At 37.0% G+C, this 15,741-nt stretch overlaps 1 protein-coding gene across 6 annotated transcripts in view; it reads left to right on the top strand.

The window, feature by feature from the left end:
• Positions 1-15,741, top strand: part of UBR3 (ubiquitin protein ligase E3 component n-recognin 3) — a 203,918-nt gene that overhangs the window by 33,976 nt on the left and 154,201 nt on the right. For 4 of the 6 annotated variants that reach the window (XM_036023318.1, XM_036023322.1, XM_036023321.1 and 1 more), the window contains exons 2-4: positions 5,521-5,660; positions 10,976-11,134; positions 15,392-15,536. In XM_036023318.1, the coding sequence (XP_035879211.1) occupies positions 5,521-5,660; positions 10,976-11,134; positions 15,392-15,536 (444 nt within the window). The remainder of the gene's footprint in view (positions 1-5,520; positions 5,661-10,975; positions 11,135-15,391; positions 15,537-15,741) is intronic. The other 2 variants (XM_036023319.1, XM_036023323.1) reach the window with 1 other exon arrangement.

Here is a 15,741-nt window from a genome sequence, read left to right as displayed (position 1 = left end):
GTGGTGTCACTTGTCTGGTTTTGGTGCTATTCTGGGCCTGAAGCTGAAACACAACTGAGGCTTAGAGGTATTTGATGTAGGTCGGAACCTTATTGTCTGAAGCTTAATCCCTACAGGCTATTCTCTGGCCCTTTGATCATTCCCGCAAAGGGTGTCTGACCCAAATGACTAGCAATATACTAGGGTAAGAAAGGTCAGGGTAGGGTTGGTACTGCTAGACCAATGTTATAAAAGGTCAGTGGCTCTAAACTGCATGACCAGTGGTATGCTAGGGAAGGAAAGGTTACTCTGGGCGTGAGGACCTTGTTTTCTTAGTTTTGCAGGTTGCTAGGCACACAGGGCTTTCATCCCTGGTGACTTTTTGTACTTGGCCCATCGTGTTTGCTCTGCCCATGTCTGTCTAACTGCATACCACAGACCCACCATAATGTAGTTAATCTTTGTTCTATTACTAAACACATGAATTGTTTCATTTTTGTTTTGCAAACATTGGTATAGTCAACATCTTTGTGGATATACAGGGTGGGGCAAAAGTAGGTTTATAGTTGTTTGCATTGAAAATAATATAATAATTAATAATAATACAAGAATAAAGTGTTTTCCATAATCACAACTGTAAACCTACTTTTGCCCCACTCTGTATTCCTATAAATTTAGGGATATTTTTGTTTAATAAATTTCTAGAAATTAAAATGCTATTCTAGGGTTATAAACACTTAAAGTTTTAATAGACATTGTCAAAATGTCACCCAAAACTGCATCTATTTATACTTCCATGTGTATGCTAACAGAAATTTTTGCCCATTCTTTTTAACAATGAATCTTTCCTAATCTGTAAGATGAAAAAACATTTTGTGTTATCAAAATTTTAAACATACACTGAGTTAAAGACAACATAACATTGAACCTTCATATGCCAGTGCAGAAAGGTACCACTGGCTTCCTGGGGGAAACTGAAGTGTCTGGCATCAAGGTGACCAGAGGCCATTGTCCCTTTTCTAAACCCTTCCCCAACAAAGCCACAGAGCTGGCAAGCTGGTGGCATATCTGAGACTCCGTCAACCTGGCTAACACTGTTTGACCTGCCTTGGAGATCTTCAGAGACTTCACCCCACCCAACTTATGGGCCCACCCAAGCTGCTTTTCCATATGAATGGCTGGTTTTGGCTCCTGCTGCACAACTTCCTGAATCCTCTCAAACAAGCAACATCTGGCTTTAGTGAGCCCCAGGTCCTGCACTAGCAGCAGCCAGCCTAGATTCACAGCTTGGCTTTGCCTGGGAATCTCCAAGCCCAGCACAAGTAACAGCCATCTCAGGTTGCTTTATAGCTCAGGTTGGGTGCTTCGAGCAAAACACAGGTTGGGGCTGACCTGACACTGTATCACCTGGGAAAACCCAGGGCCAGCGCACCCAGTGGATGACTAAAGGCCACGTTGGAACACAACCACCCTGCCCCTACACAGCTGATCCTCCACAGAGGGCAAATGGTGGTCAGTGGTCACAGCCAGTCCTTGTAGCTGACTAGCCCTGGTAAATCCTCATTTACCTGCCAACAACAACCAAGGCTCAACTACAAAGGGCACACTTTGAGTACCCAGCTTGGGTGATAGGGAGACTGTGCCATTGGACCCTACTGGATACCTACTACATTAGGCAACACTACTAAGACATGGAGACAAAGCAGCTTTGCCTAATACATAGAAACAAACACAGGGAGGCTGCCAAAATGAAAAGACAAAGAAACAAGGTCCAAATGAAAGAACAGATCAAAAGTCCAGAAAAAGAGCTAAACAAAATGGAGATAAGCAATTTATCAGATGTGGAGTTCAAAACACTGGTTATAAGGATGCTCAAGGAACTTAGTGAGGACCTTAGCAGCATAAAAAAGACCCAGTCAAATTGAAGGATATACTAATTGAAATAATGTACAATTTACAAGGAAACAGCAGTAGAGTAGCTGAAGCTGAGAATCAAATCAGTGATTTGGAACATAAGGAAGCAAAAAACTGTATAGAACAAGAAGACAAAAGGACAAAAAAAAACCCAACCAAGGATAGTATAAATAACCTCTGGGACAACTTTAAGAGGTCCAACATTCACATCATAGGAGTGCCAAAAGGAGAAGAGAAAGAACAAGAAATTATACATATATTAATGAAAGAAAACTTCCCTAATTTGGTGAAAGAAATAGACATGCAAATTCAGAAAGCACAGAGAGTCCTAAACAAGTTGTATGCAAAGAGGCCCACTCTAAGACACATTATAATTAAAATGACCAAGGTGAAAGATAAATGAGAATCTTAAAATCAGGAAGAGAAAAGGAGTTAGTTACCTAAGGGGAGTTCCATAATACTGTCAGCTGATTTCTCAAAAGAAATTTTGCAGACTAGAAGGGATTGGCAAGACATATTCCAAATCATGGGAAGCAGAGACCTACATTCAAGATTGTTCTACCCAGCAAAGCTATCATTTAGAATCAAAGCGCAGCTAAAGAGCTTCCCAGGCAAGAAAAAACTAAAGGAGTTCACCATCACCAAACCATTACTATATGAAATGTTAAAGGGACTCATTTGAGGAAAAGAAGAATATCAAAAACTATGAAAAATAAAATGACAATAAATACATATCTATCAATGATTGAATCTAAAACACAAACTGAGCAAACAAGAAGAATAGAGACAGTTATGGATATGGAGAGTGTTTTAATGGTTGCCGGATGGTAGGTGAATGGGGGGAAATGGGTGAAGAGGTATGGGGATTAAGAGTTACAGAATAGCCATGGGGATGTGAGTACAGTATAGGAAATAGACTAGCCAAAGAAATTATATGTATGACCCATTGAAATGAACAATTGTGGGGGTATTGCCTGAAGGAGTATGGGGTGCTGGGTGGCAGGGGCAAGTGGGAAAAATCAGGATAACTGTAATACCATAATCAATAAAATATAATTAAAAAATAAATTGAGTGGCTTTAAGTTAGGTAGAATTGACATTTAAAAAATAAAATTAGATTTTCCATTTGGGTATATATTTTTCTCTATTCAAATCTTCTATGTTTTTCAACTAAAATAGTTTCACACCCTTCTTAATAAGATTATTTCTAGGGATTTTATATGTTTAGTGTCATTATGTTTGGTCACAAAATATCTTAATTGTGATTATTGGATTGTGAATATAGAATAATTTACTTCATTTTTGCTCAACTATACCAATCATTCTTTTTTTAAAATATATTTTATTGATTATGCTATTACAGTTGTCCCATTTCCCCCCCTTCACTCCCCTCCACCCTGTACACCCTCTCCCACCCATATCCCCCCCTTTAGTCATGTCCATGTGTCATACTTACAAGTTCTTTAGCTTCTACATTTCCCATACTATTCTTACCCTCCCCCTATCTATTTTCAACCTACAATCTATGCTACTTATCCTCTGTTCCTTTTCCCCCTCTCTCCTCCTCCCACTCCCCTGTTGCTAACCCTCCATGTGATCTCCATTTCTGTGGTTCTGTTCCTGTTCTAGTTGTTTGCTTAGTTTCTTTTGGTTTTGCTTTAGGTGTGGTTGTTAATAATTGTGAGTTTGCTGTCCTTTTACTATACATGTTTTTTCTGTATCTTCTTTTCTTAGATAAGTCCCTTTAATATTTCATAAAATAAGGGCTTGGTGATGATGAACTCCTTTAACTTGACCTTATCTGAGAAGCACTTGATCTGCCCTTCCATTCTAAATGAAAGCTTTGCTGGATAGAGTAATCTGGGATATAGGTCCTTGTCTTTCATGACTTGGAATATTTCTTTCCAGCCCCTTCTTGCCTGTAAGGTCTCTTTTATGAAGTCAGCTGACAGTCTGATGGGAACTCCTTTGTAGGTTACTGTGCCCTTACCTCTTGCTGCTTCTAGGATTCTCTCCTTCATTTTTTTTACCTTGGCTAATGTAATTATTATGTGCCTTGGTGTGCTTCCTCTTGGGTCCAACTTCTTTGGGACTCTCTGAGCTTCCTGGATTTCCTGGAAGTCTATTTCCTTTGCCAGAATGGGGAAGTTCTCCTTTATTATTTGTTCAGATACGTGTTCAATCTGTTGCTTTTCCTCTTCCTCTTCTGGTACCCCTATAATTTGGATGTTGGAACGTTTAAGGATGTCCTGGAGGTTCCTAAGCTTCTCCTCATTTTTTTTAACTCTTATTTCTTCATTCTTTCCTGTTTGATTGTTTTTTTCTTCCTTCTGGTCCACTCTATTGTTTTGGTCCCAGTTTCCTTCCCATCACTATTGGTTCTCTGTGTATCTTCCTTCATCTCTTTTATGGTGACCTGCATTTTTTCATCTAATTTGCGCCCAAAATCAGCCAATTCTTTGAGCTTCCTGATCACCCGTGTTTTGAACTGTGCATATGATATATCGGCTATCTCTTGGTTGCTCAAAAGGATGAGTCCTGGGGTATTGATCTGTTCTTTTGTTGAGACATGTCTTTCTCTCTCTCTCTTTTTTTTTTTTGGTCTGGTTGGTTCTGTTATGGTGAGGGGCGAAGCCTTAGGTGTTCCCCTGGGCTGGGCACCCCAGTCGCTAGATTGTGATGTTGTACGTGGGGATGGGGGCGGGAGGGAACAATGGCGGTAGCTCCGTTCTCCTGGGACCTCAGTCCCTTCTCTGGGATCCTGGGTTGTGCGCTCTGCCCTGGTCCACAATCACCGCCTCACTGGGTCCGCCAGCTGCCGCTTGCGTACTCAGGGTCCACGTGCTGCCATCCTGCGCACCCCGGATGCCTTACACGCTCCCGGTTGCCTTATGCACCCAACTCTCCCTGTTCTCCATGCCGCGACCCCATGCCAGGCTGCTTGTCTTTGCCCCTCCTACCGGTCAGGATGAACGGGTCTACTTTAACTTCTTGGCTGTCCGGCTTTCATTCAGATAAATTCTCTGTCAGTTCTGGGTGTTATTCTGCCTCTAAATTGTTGTTGTTCTATTGTTGGTTGTGCGTGGAGGTATGGTGCATCCACCTATACCTCCATCTTGCCGGAAGTCCCCAATCATTCTTTAAAATAACTATAAATGAAATTGAAATGTGTATATTTAAGTATATAAACTTTTAAAATAAGTATTTATGTCACTTATCCATTAACACAGTGAGTTAGAAATAGTTGAATTAAGCAATGCATATTCTTGAAAAATTATAAATTTATATTTAGTAGTTTGTAAAGGATGAAATAATAAATAAGTCCTTGAAAGTTATAAATTGCTGTTAAAAGTATAAATCCTGTAATGGGGGTTTCTTTTTGCATTCCAGTTGGAATTAACTAGTATGATCTTTTATTGGAAGAAATATCCCTCCATGTCATTTTTGATTTAAAGATCTATTAGAACTATGTATTCTTTTAACTTGGTGCCTTTAAAATTAAAAAGGAAGAATGTGTTGGCTTTGATATTGGCTTGCATTCTGTTTATGGATATTGTAAATAGAAATACTATATTCTTGGCAGATTAGATATCATTATTAATTGTTATTGTCTCTTTCATATTACAGGTTTTGCAGAAGGCATCAAATTAAATCAAGTTCAAATATTCCTTGTGTTCCCAAAGACTTGCTGATGATGTCTGAATTTGTTCTTCCAAGATTTATTTTTTGTCTCATTCAGTACTTAAGAGAAGGCTATAATGAACCAGGTATGTTTAATTAATCTTTTTTTAATCGTCACCTGAGGGCATTTTTTTCATTGCTTTTAGAGAGAGAGAGAAAGGGAAAAGGAAGGAGAAAGGAAGGGAGAAAGAACAACATTTATGCAAGAGAGAAGCATCAGTTTGTTACATCCTGGGCATCTAGACATGGGATCATGGGTCCCAGACTGGGACTCTCACATGTCCATGCTCAGAGCAGAGTTTGAACCCACACCCTAAGTTTGTGCCCTGACTGGGAATTGAACCCACAGTCTTCTGTTTACGGGCTGACACTCCAACTGAGCCACACCAGCTAGGGCAAACCAGCTATGTTTAATCTGCTTTTAGTTAGTATTCTTTCTAAGTTCCAGTTAACAAAGTTTAGCATTAATAATGAGGTGAATTTTTTCAGATAGCATCTTTTGCTTAACATTTTTAATGAGGTGACTATGAAATAGTAAATAAAAACACACTGAATATTAATTAAATAACCTCATAGATACTTGGTAATTGGCACAATTTGACACTCTGCTCCTTGGATCAAAGATGATTTTCATAAAACTTACTTTGCCTTTTGCATGTGAGGAAATAATCATTTTATAGGGTTAAAGTGACTTTATTTGTGATTATATTCGATTGAGTAGAATTAAGAAGTCCTGGAAATGTTTGAATTTAACTTATATTTTTAGAAGATTACACTGTTTTTTTACCAATACTCATCTCTTTCTCTCTCTCTCTCCACTCTTCCCCACTTTTTTTGTAGTGGTCTATATATTTTTGTTCCATATATAACAACTAATGAGAGAGTCTAATGGCTCATACTCAGATTATTGGTAGAATGCATGGGTGTAAGCATCATGACAGTGTTGAAAAGAGAAAAGATGTATGAAAATTATAGATATTCTTCTTACCTTTTAAGATTTATTCACAATCTTAATATACTTTAGTAAAATATTTGGATTAGGCATTATCTATTAAAAGTTTTCATTCTGACATTGCGGATTACAGACATCAGTGGTATGAAAGAAATTTATTAATTAATTGTTGTCTTTTTATTTTTCTAATAATACTAGCATTTCTGTCATAAAAGGGCTGCATTTTTACATTACTTGTAGAGGTTTTAAATTATTTAATGCTATAAATAATCTTAAATTTAATTTAAAACTATGCTATACATTTTTTATCTTAGGTTTATTCCCTGTTCTTAAAGTGTGGAGAAATATTACATAGCATCTTCATTGTTCCTAAAGCTATCATATTATCTTCATTGTGAGCAAACACTTTCTTATTTCTACATTTTTAGCAAATTATACAATCCTTTCTTAAGTACTTCTACTCTTCTCACAGTACATGTTGTAAAATACAGAAAGAAATATTATTTTGATTTAGTTCTAATTTACCCTGTCTTTGAAATGAAGGAACCAGGGACTGGCTGCATTATTGAACTTGCCTTCTGTACGATTTCTCATAATCACAGAATAATTCAAACAAAAGTGTATTATATTTATTTTCTCTTATGGTGACATTTAGCAATTATAAAGGCAGATAACATAGATACATAGCTTTGATAATTATCCGTTACCATTATGTGAAAACATAGAGAAATGAGTGGAAGCACTCTTTTGTCATAGCTGAGCTTCATGAACTTAGATTCATGATATTTTCCTTTGTATATAACCATTTCTGCTCAGCATAAATTTCTTGTGTCTGTGTGAAAAAAAAAGTTTAAAATTAAAGAAAGGACTTGAAATGATCTAATCTGTGGTAATGGAAGTTCAGAGATCTTATGGTTTTATAGTTGCCTTGAATTCCATTTTTCATTTCACTCTACAGACCTCAGACCAATGTCAGAATTTGTGATAGAGCCCTTAGAAATGAAAGCAAAGCAAATGTTAATTAAATATATCCTGTGTTATGGCCTAAGTCATTGGGGGAGGCAGTAAAGATGAATAATATACAGGATTCATTTTCTACTGAGAAAGTAAGGTTTTTGGTTTGTGCCCCAAACCAAAACCAGGACTCAGAGTTATCTAGAATTGTATTCAAAGATTGTCTTTAAACTAGGTGTGAGTTCCTTGGGGGTAGGAACTATGTCTGATTTAGTTTTGCTTTTTAGTGCCTATCATGGAGTAGATGCTGAATTAATGAATGAAATTGATGTCCCCTTTCCTGGGCACACAGGATCCTGTTAATTCCTTTATATGCATCTTCTTTTATCCATGTATGGCAAAGCTCTACATCTCTGTATTCACTTCTTTGTTTTAGGCCTCAGTTTCTTTAAAGCATCTTTGCCTCTTAAATATTCTATTTTCCGTTACTGTGAAGTTTCTCTTTTCTCCTGTCACTACTAGGCATATATTGCTTGGTATTTTAAAATTGTTTTAGTAAAATCATTTATGTTTATGAAAACTGCTATTTTTCATTTTAGTTGCTTTGACCTCCAGCTAACACAGTCTGTATTTTTGGAATATGATAGAAGATGGGTTGTTTGTTACACAGGTTTACATTTAGAGCACACATGATTTTGTCTAATATTTTTACATTACTCTCAATATATTTGATTCTGGTCTTGTTTTTTTTTAAAATATATATTATTGATTATGCTATTACAGTTGTCCCATTTTCCCCCTTTCACTCCCCTGCACCCTGCACACCCTCTCCTACCCACAGTCCGCCCCTTTAGTTCATGTCCATGTGTCATAAGTTCTTTAGCTTTTACATTTCCCATGCTATTCTTGCCCTCCCCCTATTTTCTACCTACCATCTGTGCTACTTATTCTCTGTAGCTTTTCCTCCTTTCTCCTCTCCCACTCCCCTGTTGCTAATCTTCCATGTGATCTCCAGTTCTGTGTTTCTGTTCCTGTTCTAGTTGTTTGCTTAGTTTATTTTTGTTTTTGTTTTAGGTTCAGTTGTTAATAATTGTGAGTTTGTTGTACAGTAGTACATGCTTTTTTATCTTCTTTTTTTTTAGATAAGTCCCTTTAACATTTCATAAAATAAGGGCTTGGTGATGATGAACTCCTTGAACTTGACCTTACCTGAGAAGCACTTTATCTGCCCTTCCATTCTAAATGAAAGCTTTGCTGAATAGAGCAATCCTGGATGTAGGTCCTTGCCTTTCATGACTTGGAATACTTCTTTCTAGCCCCTTCTTGCCTGCAAGGTCTCTTTTGAGAAATCAGCTGAAAGTCTGATGGGAACTCCTTTGTAGGTTACTATCTCCTTATCTCTTGCTGCTCCTAGGACCTCAGTCCTATTCTCTCCTTCATTTTTACCTTGGTTAATGTAATTATGATGTGCTTTGGTGTGTTCTTCCTTGGGTCCAAGTTCTTTGGGACTCTCTGAGCTTCCTGGACTTCCTGGAAGTCTATTTCCTTTGCCAGATTGGAGAAGTTCTCCTTTATTATTTGTTCAAATAGCTTTTCCACTTGTTGCTCTTCCTCTTCCCCTTCTGGTATCCCTGTAATTTGGATGTTGGAACATTTAAATCTGTCCTGGAGGTTCCTAAGCTCCTCCTCATTTTTTTTTGAATTTTTGTTTCTTCATTCTTTTCTATTTGGTTGTTTCTTCTTTCTGGTCCACATTGTTGATTTGAGTCCCAGTTTTCTTCCCATCACTATTGGTTCCCTGTGCATTTTCCTTCATTTCACTTAGCGTAGTCTTCATTTTTTCATCTAATTTGTTACCAAATTCAACCAATACTGTGATTATCCTGATCACCAGTGCTTTGAACTGTGTATCTGATAGGTTGGCTATCTGTTTGTCACTTAGGTGTATTTGCTGTGGAGCTTTGATCTGTTCTTCTGTTTAGGTCTTTTTTTTTTTTTTCTTTTGTCTTGCTGCGCCTGTTACATATGAGGGGCAGAGCCTTAGGTGTTCACCAGGGAGGGGCAACCCACGTGGCTGGGTTGTGACACTGTATGTGGGGGTGGGGTCCAAGAGGGAACAAGAGTGCTTGCTCCACACTCTGTCGGATTTCAGTCACTTCTCTCACTTCCCCCCAAGCAAATTGGGCCCTTCTGGTGCTGACTCTCATGTGGGTGGGCTTGCACACATTCTAGGACACTGTGGGTCTCTCCACCAAACTCTCCTGTGAGATTGGGAGTCTCTTCCTGTGTCTCAACCCTCACACATGTTTTCAATCAGTGCCCTGAGGCTCTAGTTCCAGATGCTGGGACCCTGGGTTGCGTGCAGTGTCTTGCTTCACAGTCGCCGCCTCGCTGGGTTTGTGGGTTGCCACCATGCGCCCGGGGTCTGCCGCCACTGCCTGCGTGCCCAGGGTCTGCCCGCTGAGGTCTTGTGTGCCCCAAATGCTTTACATGCTCGGTGCCACTGCTCTTTGTGCCTTGACACCGCTCCGCCCGGCTGCCTGACTCTGCCCCTCCTTACCTGTCTGGATGAACGTGTCTATTTTCATTCCTTGGTTGTTTGACTTCCATACAGTTCAGTTTTCTGTCAGTTTTGGTTGTTATTCTGTTTCTAAATTGTTATTGTCCCTATCTTGGTTGTGTCAGGAGGCACAGTGTGTCTAACTACACCTCCATCTTGGCTGGAAGTCTGATTTTGGTCTTATTTTATTTTAGGGCATTATCTTAACTTTTTATTAACTACTATCTAATTTTAAAATGGCCTTACGATTACATTTATATACCTGGAAGTATAGTAACCTCAAATTGAATGTTTCTTATACAAATTAAATAAAGACCTCATGGTGTGATCCCTTTCCTCATCAACCTTTTCTTACAGGACTGAATTTCTGAGCAAGTCTGCCCTTGGCTGGGTGCTGGATGGATACCTACTTTCCAAATAGAGTTCTTATATTAACTTTTTTGATTTATAAAATACTGTCAACTAAGTCAGTATAATTTTAAAAGGATAGGGACTTATCTAAGAAAAAGAAGATCAAAACTATGAATAGTAAAATGACAACAAAATCACCACTCTCAACAACTGAACCTAAAAAAAACAAAAACAAAAGCAAAAATGAACTAATCAAACAAGTAAAACAGGAACAGAATAACTGAAATGGAGATCATATGGAGGGTTATCAGCAGGAAGGGGGAGGAGGGAGAATGGAGGGAAAGGTACAGGGAATAAGAAGCATAAATGGTAGGTAGGAAATAGATAAGGGAGGTTAATAATAGTATAGGAAATAGAAAAGCCACAGAACATAGATGTATGACCCATGGACATGAAGTAAGGTGAGAGAATGCTGTTGGGGGCGGGGTACAGGGTTGAAGGTAATAAAAAAAATTTTAAAGTTAAAATGCTGTTATTATAAAAATATTTTAAGGAAAATTAATTATATATATTTTTTTCTTTAGCAGCTGATGTACCATCAGAAAAAGACCTTAACAAAGTCCTTCAGCTTTTGGAACCTCAAATTTCCTTTTTAGAAGATCTCACTAAAATGGGAGGGGCAATGCGATCTGTTCTTACTCAGGTTTTGACAAACCAACAGAACTACAAAGATCTGACTTCTGGTGAGTAAAGTATTAGAGTAGAAGAATGTTAAAACTTATGTATATTACTATAATTATTAGAAATTGGGTATTTTACAACTTAAAATGTAGATTTTTTTCTATAAGGCTGGAATTTATTAAGAATACCTTTAGTTTATGGATGAAGAAACCAAACTCTGGAAAAATTAAATGACTAATTCAAGACCTTACAACTAACTTATTCTGAAGTTGGGACTAGAACCCAGGTCTCCTAACTTTTGGTGTGACATAATTATAATTATATTATTCATTCCTTTCCTCAAACAATAACAACAATTGTTTTCATGTTTTCATCTTTGGCATTCTAAACTTTTGGGTTTTATAGCCTAGGATTTTATAGTAATGTAGAATTTAAGTTATAAAACTTGGAATTGTTGAGTATGCTTTTATGATGTACTGTACTGTTATGTAAAATACTTTAGTTTTTACACCTTTAGCTCAAATTTATAGTATAATAAATATATCAATTATTTAAAAATCTTGTTATATTTTAAGTAGCATTCTTTATGCTGGCTCATAAATAACATGTTTTTAAAAGTGAAGTTTATCTTGTTTTTTTTTTTTGGTATAATTTTCATGTTTATTGTTAATCACCTGTTATTTAAAGATAGTCTGATATATGTATTTCTTCAACAGATAGTTAAGTATACACTGTGTGTTTGGCTTTGGGCTAGGTACTAGAGCTTGGGTTAGAGAAGGTAATTAATAAACTTGGCAATCCTGTTCATACCTTTATAAAACTTAGAGTCTAGTGAGTGAGATGACAGTGAGACAGACCGAAAAATTGTGTAATTATAAGCCTTAGTAAATGCTATGAAAGGGTAGGACAAGTGTTGTTAAAGATTGACCTAATTTCACTGATGGGGGGACGTGAGGAAGCTTCACAGAAGTGAGGGGAGTTGGGTGATAATGGGATGGTTAGGTTCCAAGTAGAGAACATCTTCTGCTTCTCACTGCTGTACTAGCCCTTATGCCATAAACAACATAAAACTGGAAAGAAATGAAAGGCATCTTTTTTCAGGCATTGGACAGTAGGCTATACAAGACTGTAAAGCTTTGAGTGAAAGGAAAAGTGTGAGATGAGTCCCACAGTTGTCTTAAATCTCTGTTGGGGATAACTTCCTGCCTGTACTTGCGGCAAGCTGAATGGACACAGAGCATGGTGGTCCATTTGCACTAAGGAGGCAGAGATCACATTTTAGGACAGATGAAGGCAGCTGGAAATTGGAGTCTTGGGGGCAGAATACCAAGTAGAAGTGGGGCAGGTAGGTGAGGGATCCCTGAATGTGCTTGGCTGAGGAATGAGATACATATGAACAGAATGAGACTACCTTAGGCTCACTAGAGAGTGACTGCTATGGGGGTGAAAGTAGAATAGAAATAGTAGAGGTTAAGCAGTATTTAGGAGACACTTGAGTTTCAGCCCAGTCAGACCACAGATTCCTTATTAATGCCCAAGGCATCTAGCTCAGACAGAAAGCCAAACCTAAGAGTAAGCTCTAGTCTAGGTCAACCTTAATGAAGTCTAAACCCCTGACAGAATCTGCAAAGAAGATAGAGCTTAGAGATTATTCCTGTCAGTTTAGAGGGTTGTTAGAGAACCTTAGGTTTCCACAGATCTGCTCTTTATCAAAGTGTAAAACCAAACCTTCACGAGTTCTAGGCAATCAGGTTGTTAATTGAAATGTTTTCTAGAATTAAGATGAATACTCTTCATAAGAAGAGAACAGGATCTGGACTATTCTATAATGTGTCATTAGAATGTCCAGTATATAACAAAAACTGCTGGACATTCAAGAAAATAAGAAATTGTGCACCATACCCAAGAAAAAGAGTAGCAGATAGAGATATTAAAGCAATTATTATAAATACACTTAAGAAATTAAAGAAAAACCTATTCAAATAATTATGATTCAAGAGATAAGAATCTTAGCAAATAAATATACACAATAAAAGTCTGGAACTGAAAATTACTGTAGAGTGCAGTAATTTAATTGAAAAAAATTTACTGGATGGATTTAGCAGCAGACTGGAGAAGGTAGAAAGATTCAGTGAATCTGGCCCTGGTGGAGTAGCTTGGTTGGTTAGAGTGTCATCCCGATACGCCAAGGTTGTGAGTTTGATCTTTGGTCAGGGCACATACAAGAAGCAACCAGTGAGTGCACAACTAAGTAGAAAAACAAATCAATGTTTCTTGTCTCTCTTTTCTCTTTCCCTTTCTCTTTCTAAAATCAATATAAAATACAAAATTATTTTTAAAAAGAGTGAATTTGAAGACAGATCAATAGATTATTTGATACAGAGAACAGAGAGAACTCGAGAGCAGCAGAGCATCAAGGATCTATTAGAATCAGATGATCAGACATCAGGACAGGTGGTAGGAATTGGGGCAATAAAGAACATTTGGGGAAATCATGACTAAAATTCCCCAAGCTAGATGAAAAAACATAGACTTATTGATCCAAGATGCTTCATGAACCCCAACAGGAAAAATATAAAGACTTTCACATCAGGCACTTCCTAGCTACCATACAGTGGGACCAGCATGTGGGAGTATATATGGGTGAGAAAGAGCTTATTTTTTTAAAAAAGGGAATAAAAATGGCTGAAATGGAATGAATGTAAGGGGATAGTGGCACAAAAAAGGCTACTATTTTAGGCTAACTCCAGATTAACGAGGTGCTTATGGGCCGTGTAAGATTTTATACATCATTTTTCTCAGGCTCGTTGTGAGGTGTTAATGAAATATATTTTGCTAACTAAAAGTTATTAAAAATTTCATCTATCTTATTGACATAAATATTTGACTTTCATTATTCAGGAGACATTTAGTCATTTATTATATAGGACTCTATGAGTTTTTTATTCTTTGTAAACTAATTATGGTTGTTTTTAATATGGAATGTGACTTGAAGGATGAATATATTTTTATTTGTTTAACCTGTGTTGGAGGGTTTTTTTTTTAAAATGAGCTCAGAAAGAGTGTACAAAACTGTTCTCTTGCAATTACTGAGGGTAGCAAAGAGAATAAAGAAAAGCTCAGCAAATACTAAAGAAACTCATTTATATATTTTTATATCAGAGAGATTCAGACTTTAATTTATTAAGATATACAGTCTGCCTAAGAGGAGAGGTGGCAAATGCCATGGTAATTTGGCTTTCAGACAGAGAATAATTTTTTCTTTAAAGACACTTTCAAATATCAGTGTTTTCTTTACTATTATTCCATCCTACATAATATATTTAAAAACTGAACAATGGAAAAGAATTGGCAAAAATTAATAAACTAAAATGCTAAGGTGAAAGATCTAGGATTATTTAATTCTCAGTTCCAAACTTTTCAATATTTTTTGGAATTAGTTTTAACTGATACTTCTGTAGAAATTGTGCTTTTAATTTATTTTTTTAAAAAGATTTTATTTATTTTAGAGAGGGGAAGGGAGCGAGAAAGGGAGGGAGAGAAACATCAATTTGTGGTTGCCTCTCTCACGCCCCCTACTGGAGACCTGACCCACAACCCAGTCATGTGCCCTGATTGGGAATTGAACCAGCGACCCTTTGGATTACAGGCCGGTGCTCAATCCACTGAGCCACACCAGGCAGGGTGTTTTTAATTTCTTAAGTGTGATCATAAAAAGCCTAGTAAAACAGGAATGAACAGTAATTTCAGTTGTAATATTTTCAAATTTCACTTGGGCATTATCTTCTCTAGGAAGCCTGTTTTAAGTACTCTGCTTTGGGTAACTTGGCTGCACAGTATCATGAGAACAGATTGTCAAACCAAATGGTGAAGTCTGCTACATAATTTTCTTTTACTATATTATCTCTACTGTATTATCCCACCCACCTGTCCTGCTGTTTGATCATCTGATTCTAATAGATCCTTGAGACTTTGCTGTACCTTTCTCTGCCACCAATTTTCAAGTTTCTTGAGGGCAGAAATCATGCCTTATTAATCTTTGCACCCTCTGTGTCTTGCATATAATCTCTAGCATATTTTAGATGTTCAATTACTTAGTAGATTTCATTATTTGTTATAAACATGCCATACATTCTGGGATTTTTAATGCCAAACATGAGCACAAATATGTATGAAGCTATTTTATATCATTCATTCTAAGGTTCTCCCTTCATTAGCGTATTCCCTATTTTATATATGTATCTATTAGTGACGGAGTTGGCTGTACTTACATTTAAAATGGAATATTTAATCTTATTTTAATTTGTTTTGAATATTAGGTCTTGGAGAAAATGCGTGTGCAAAGAAAAGCCATGAAAAGTACCTTATAGCTTTGAAGAGCTCTGGACTTACCTATCCTGAGGATAAACTTGTATATGGTATACAGGAGCCATCTGCTGGCACTAGCACTCTGGCAGTTCAAGGTTTGTCTAAATATTTTATTTGGACAATGGTAACTTTTCTGTGTTAAATAAAACCCCAGTAAACTTACACATTGTTTGTAGAAATTTAAATGTGTCATTTTTTGTAAAGAAAGTAATAAAAATTGTAAAAATTTAGAAACAAGAAATACAGATTAGCTAAAGAAGATAAAGTATTTTTCTTAAATGGAATTTGGTAGTTTATTAAA

The sequence above is a fragment of the Phyllostomus discolor genome, chromosome 4 (genome assembly GCF_004126475.2).
Source record: "Phyllostomus discolor isolate MPI-MPIP mPhyDis1 chromosome 4, mPhyDis1.pri.v3, whole genome shotgun sequence".
Classification (NCBI taxonomy): Eukaryota; Metazoa; Chordata; class Mammalia; order Chiroptera; family Phyllostomidae; genus Phyllostomus; species Phyllostomus discolor.
The sequence above is the reverse complement of the archived record's forward strand: the minus strand, read 5'-3'. Positions and strand labels throughout refer to the sequence as shown.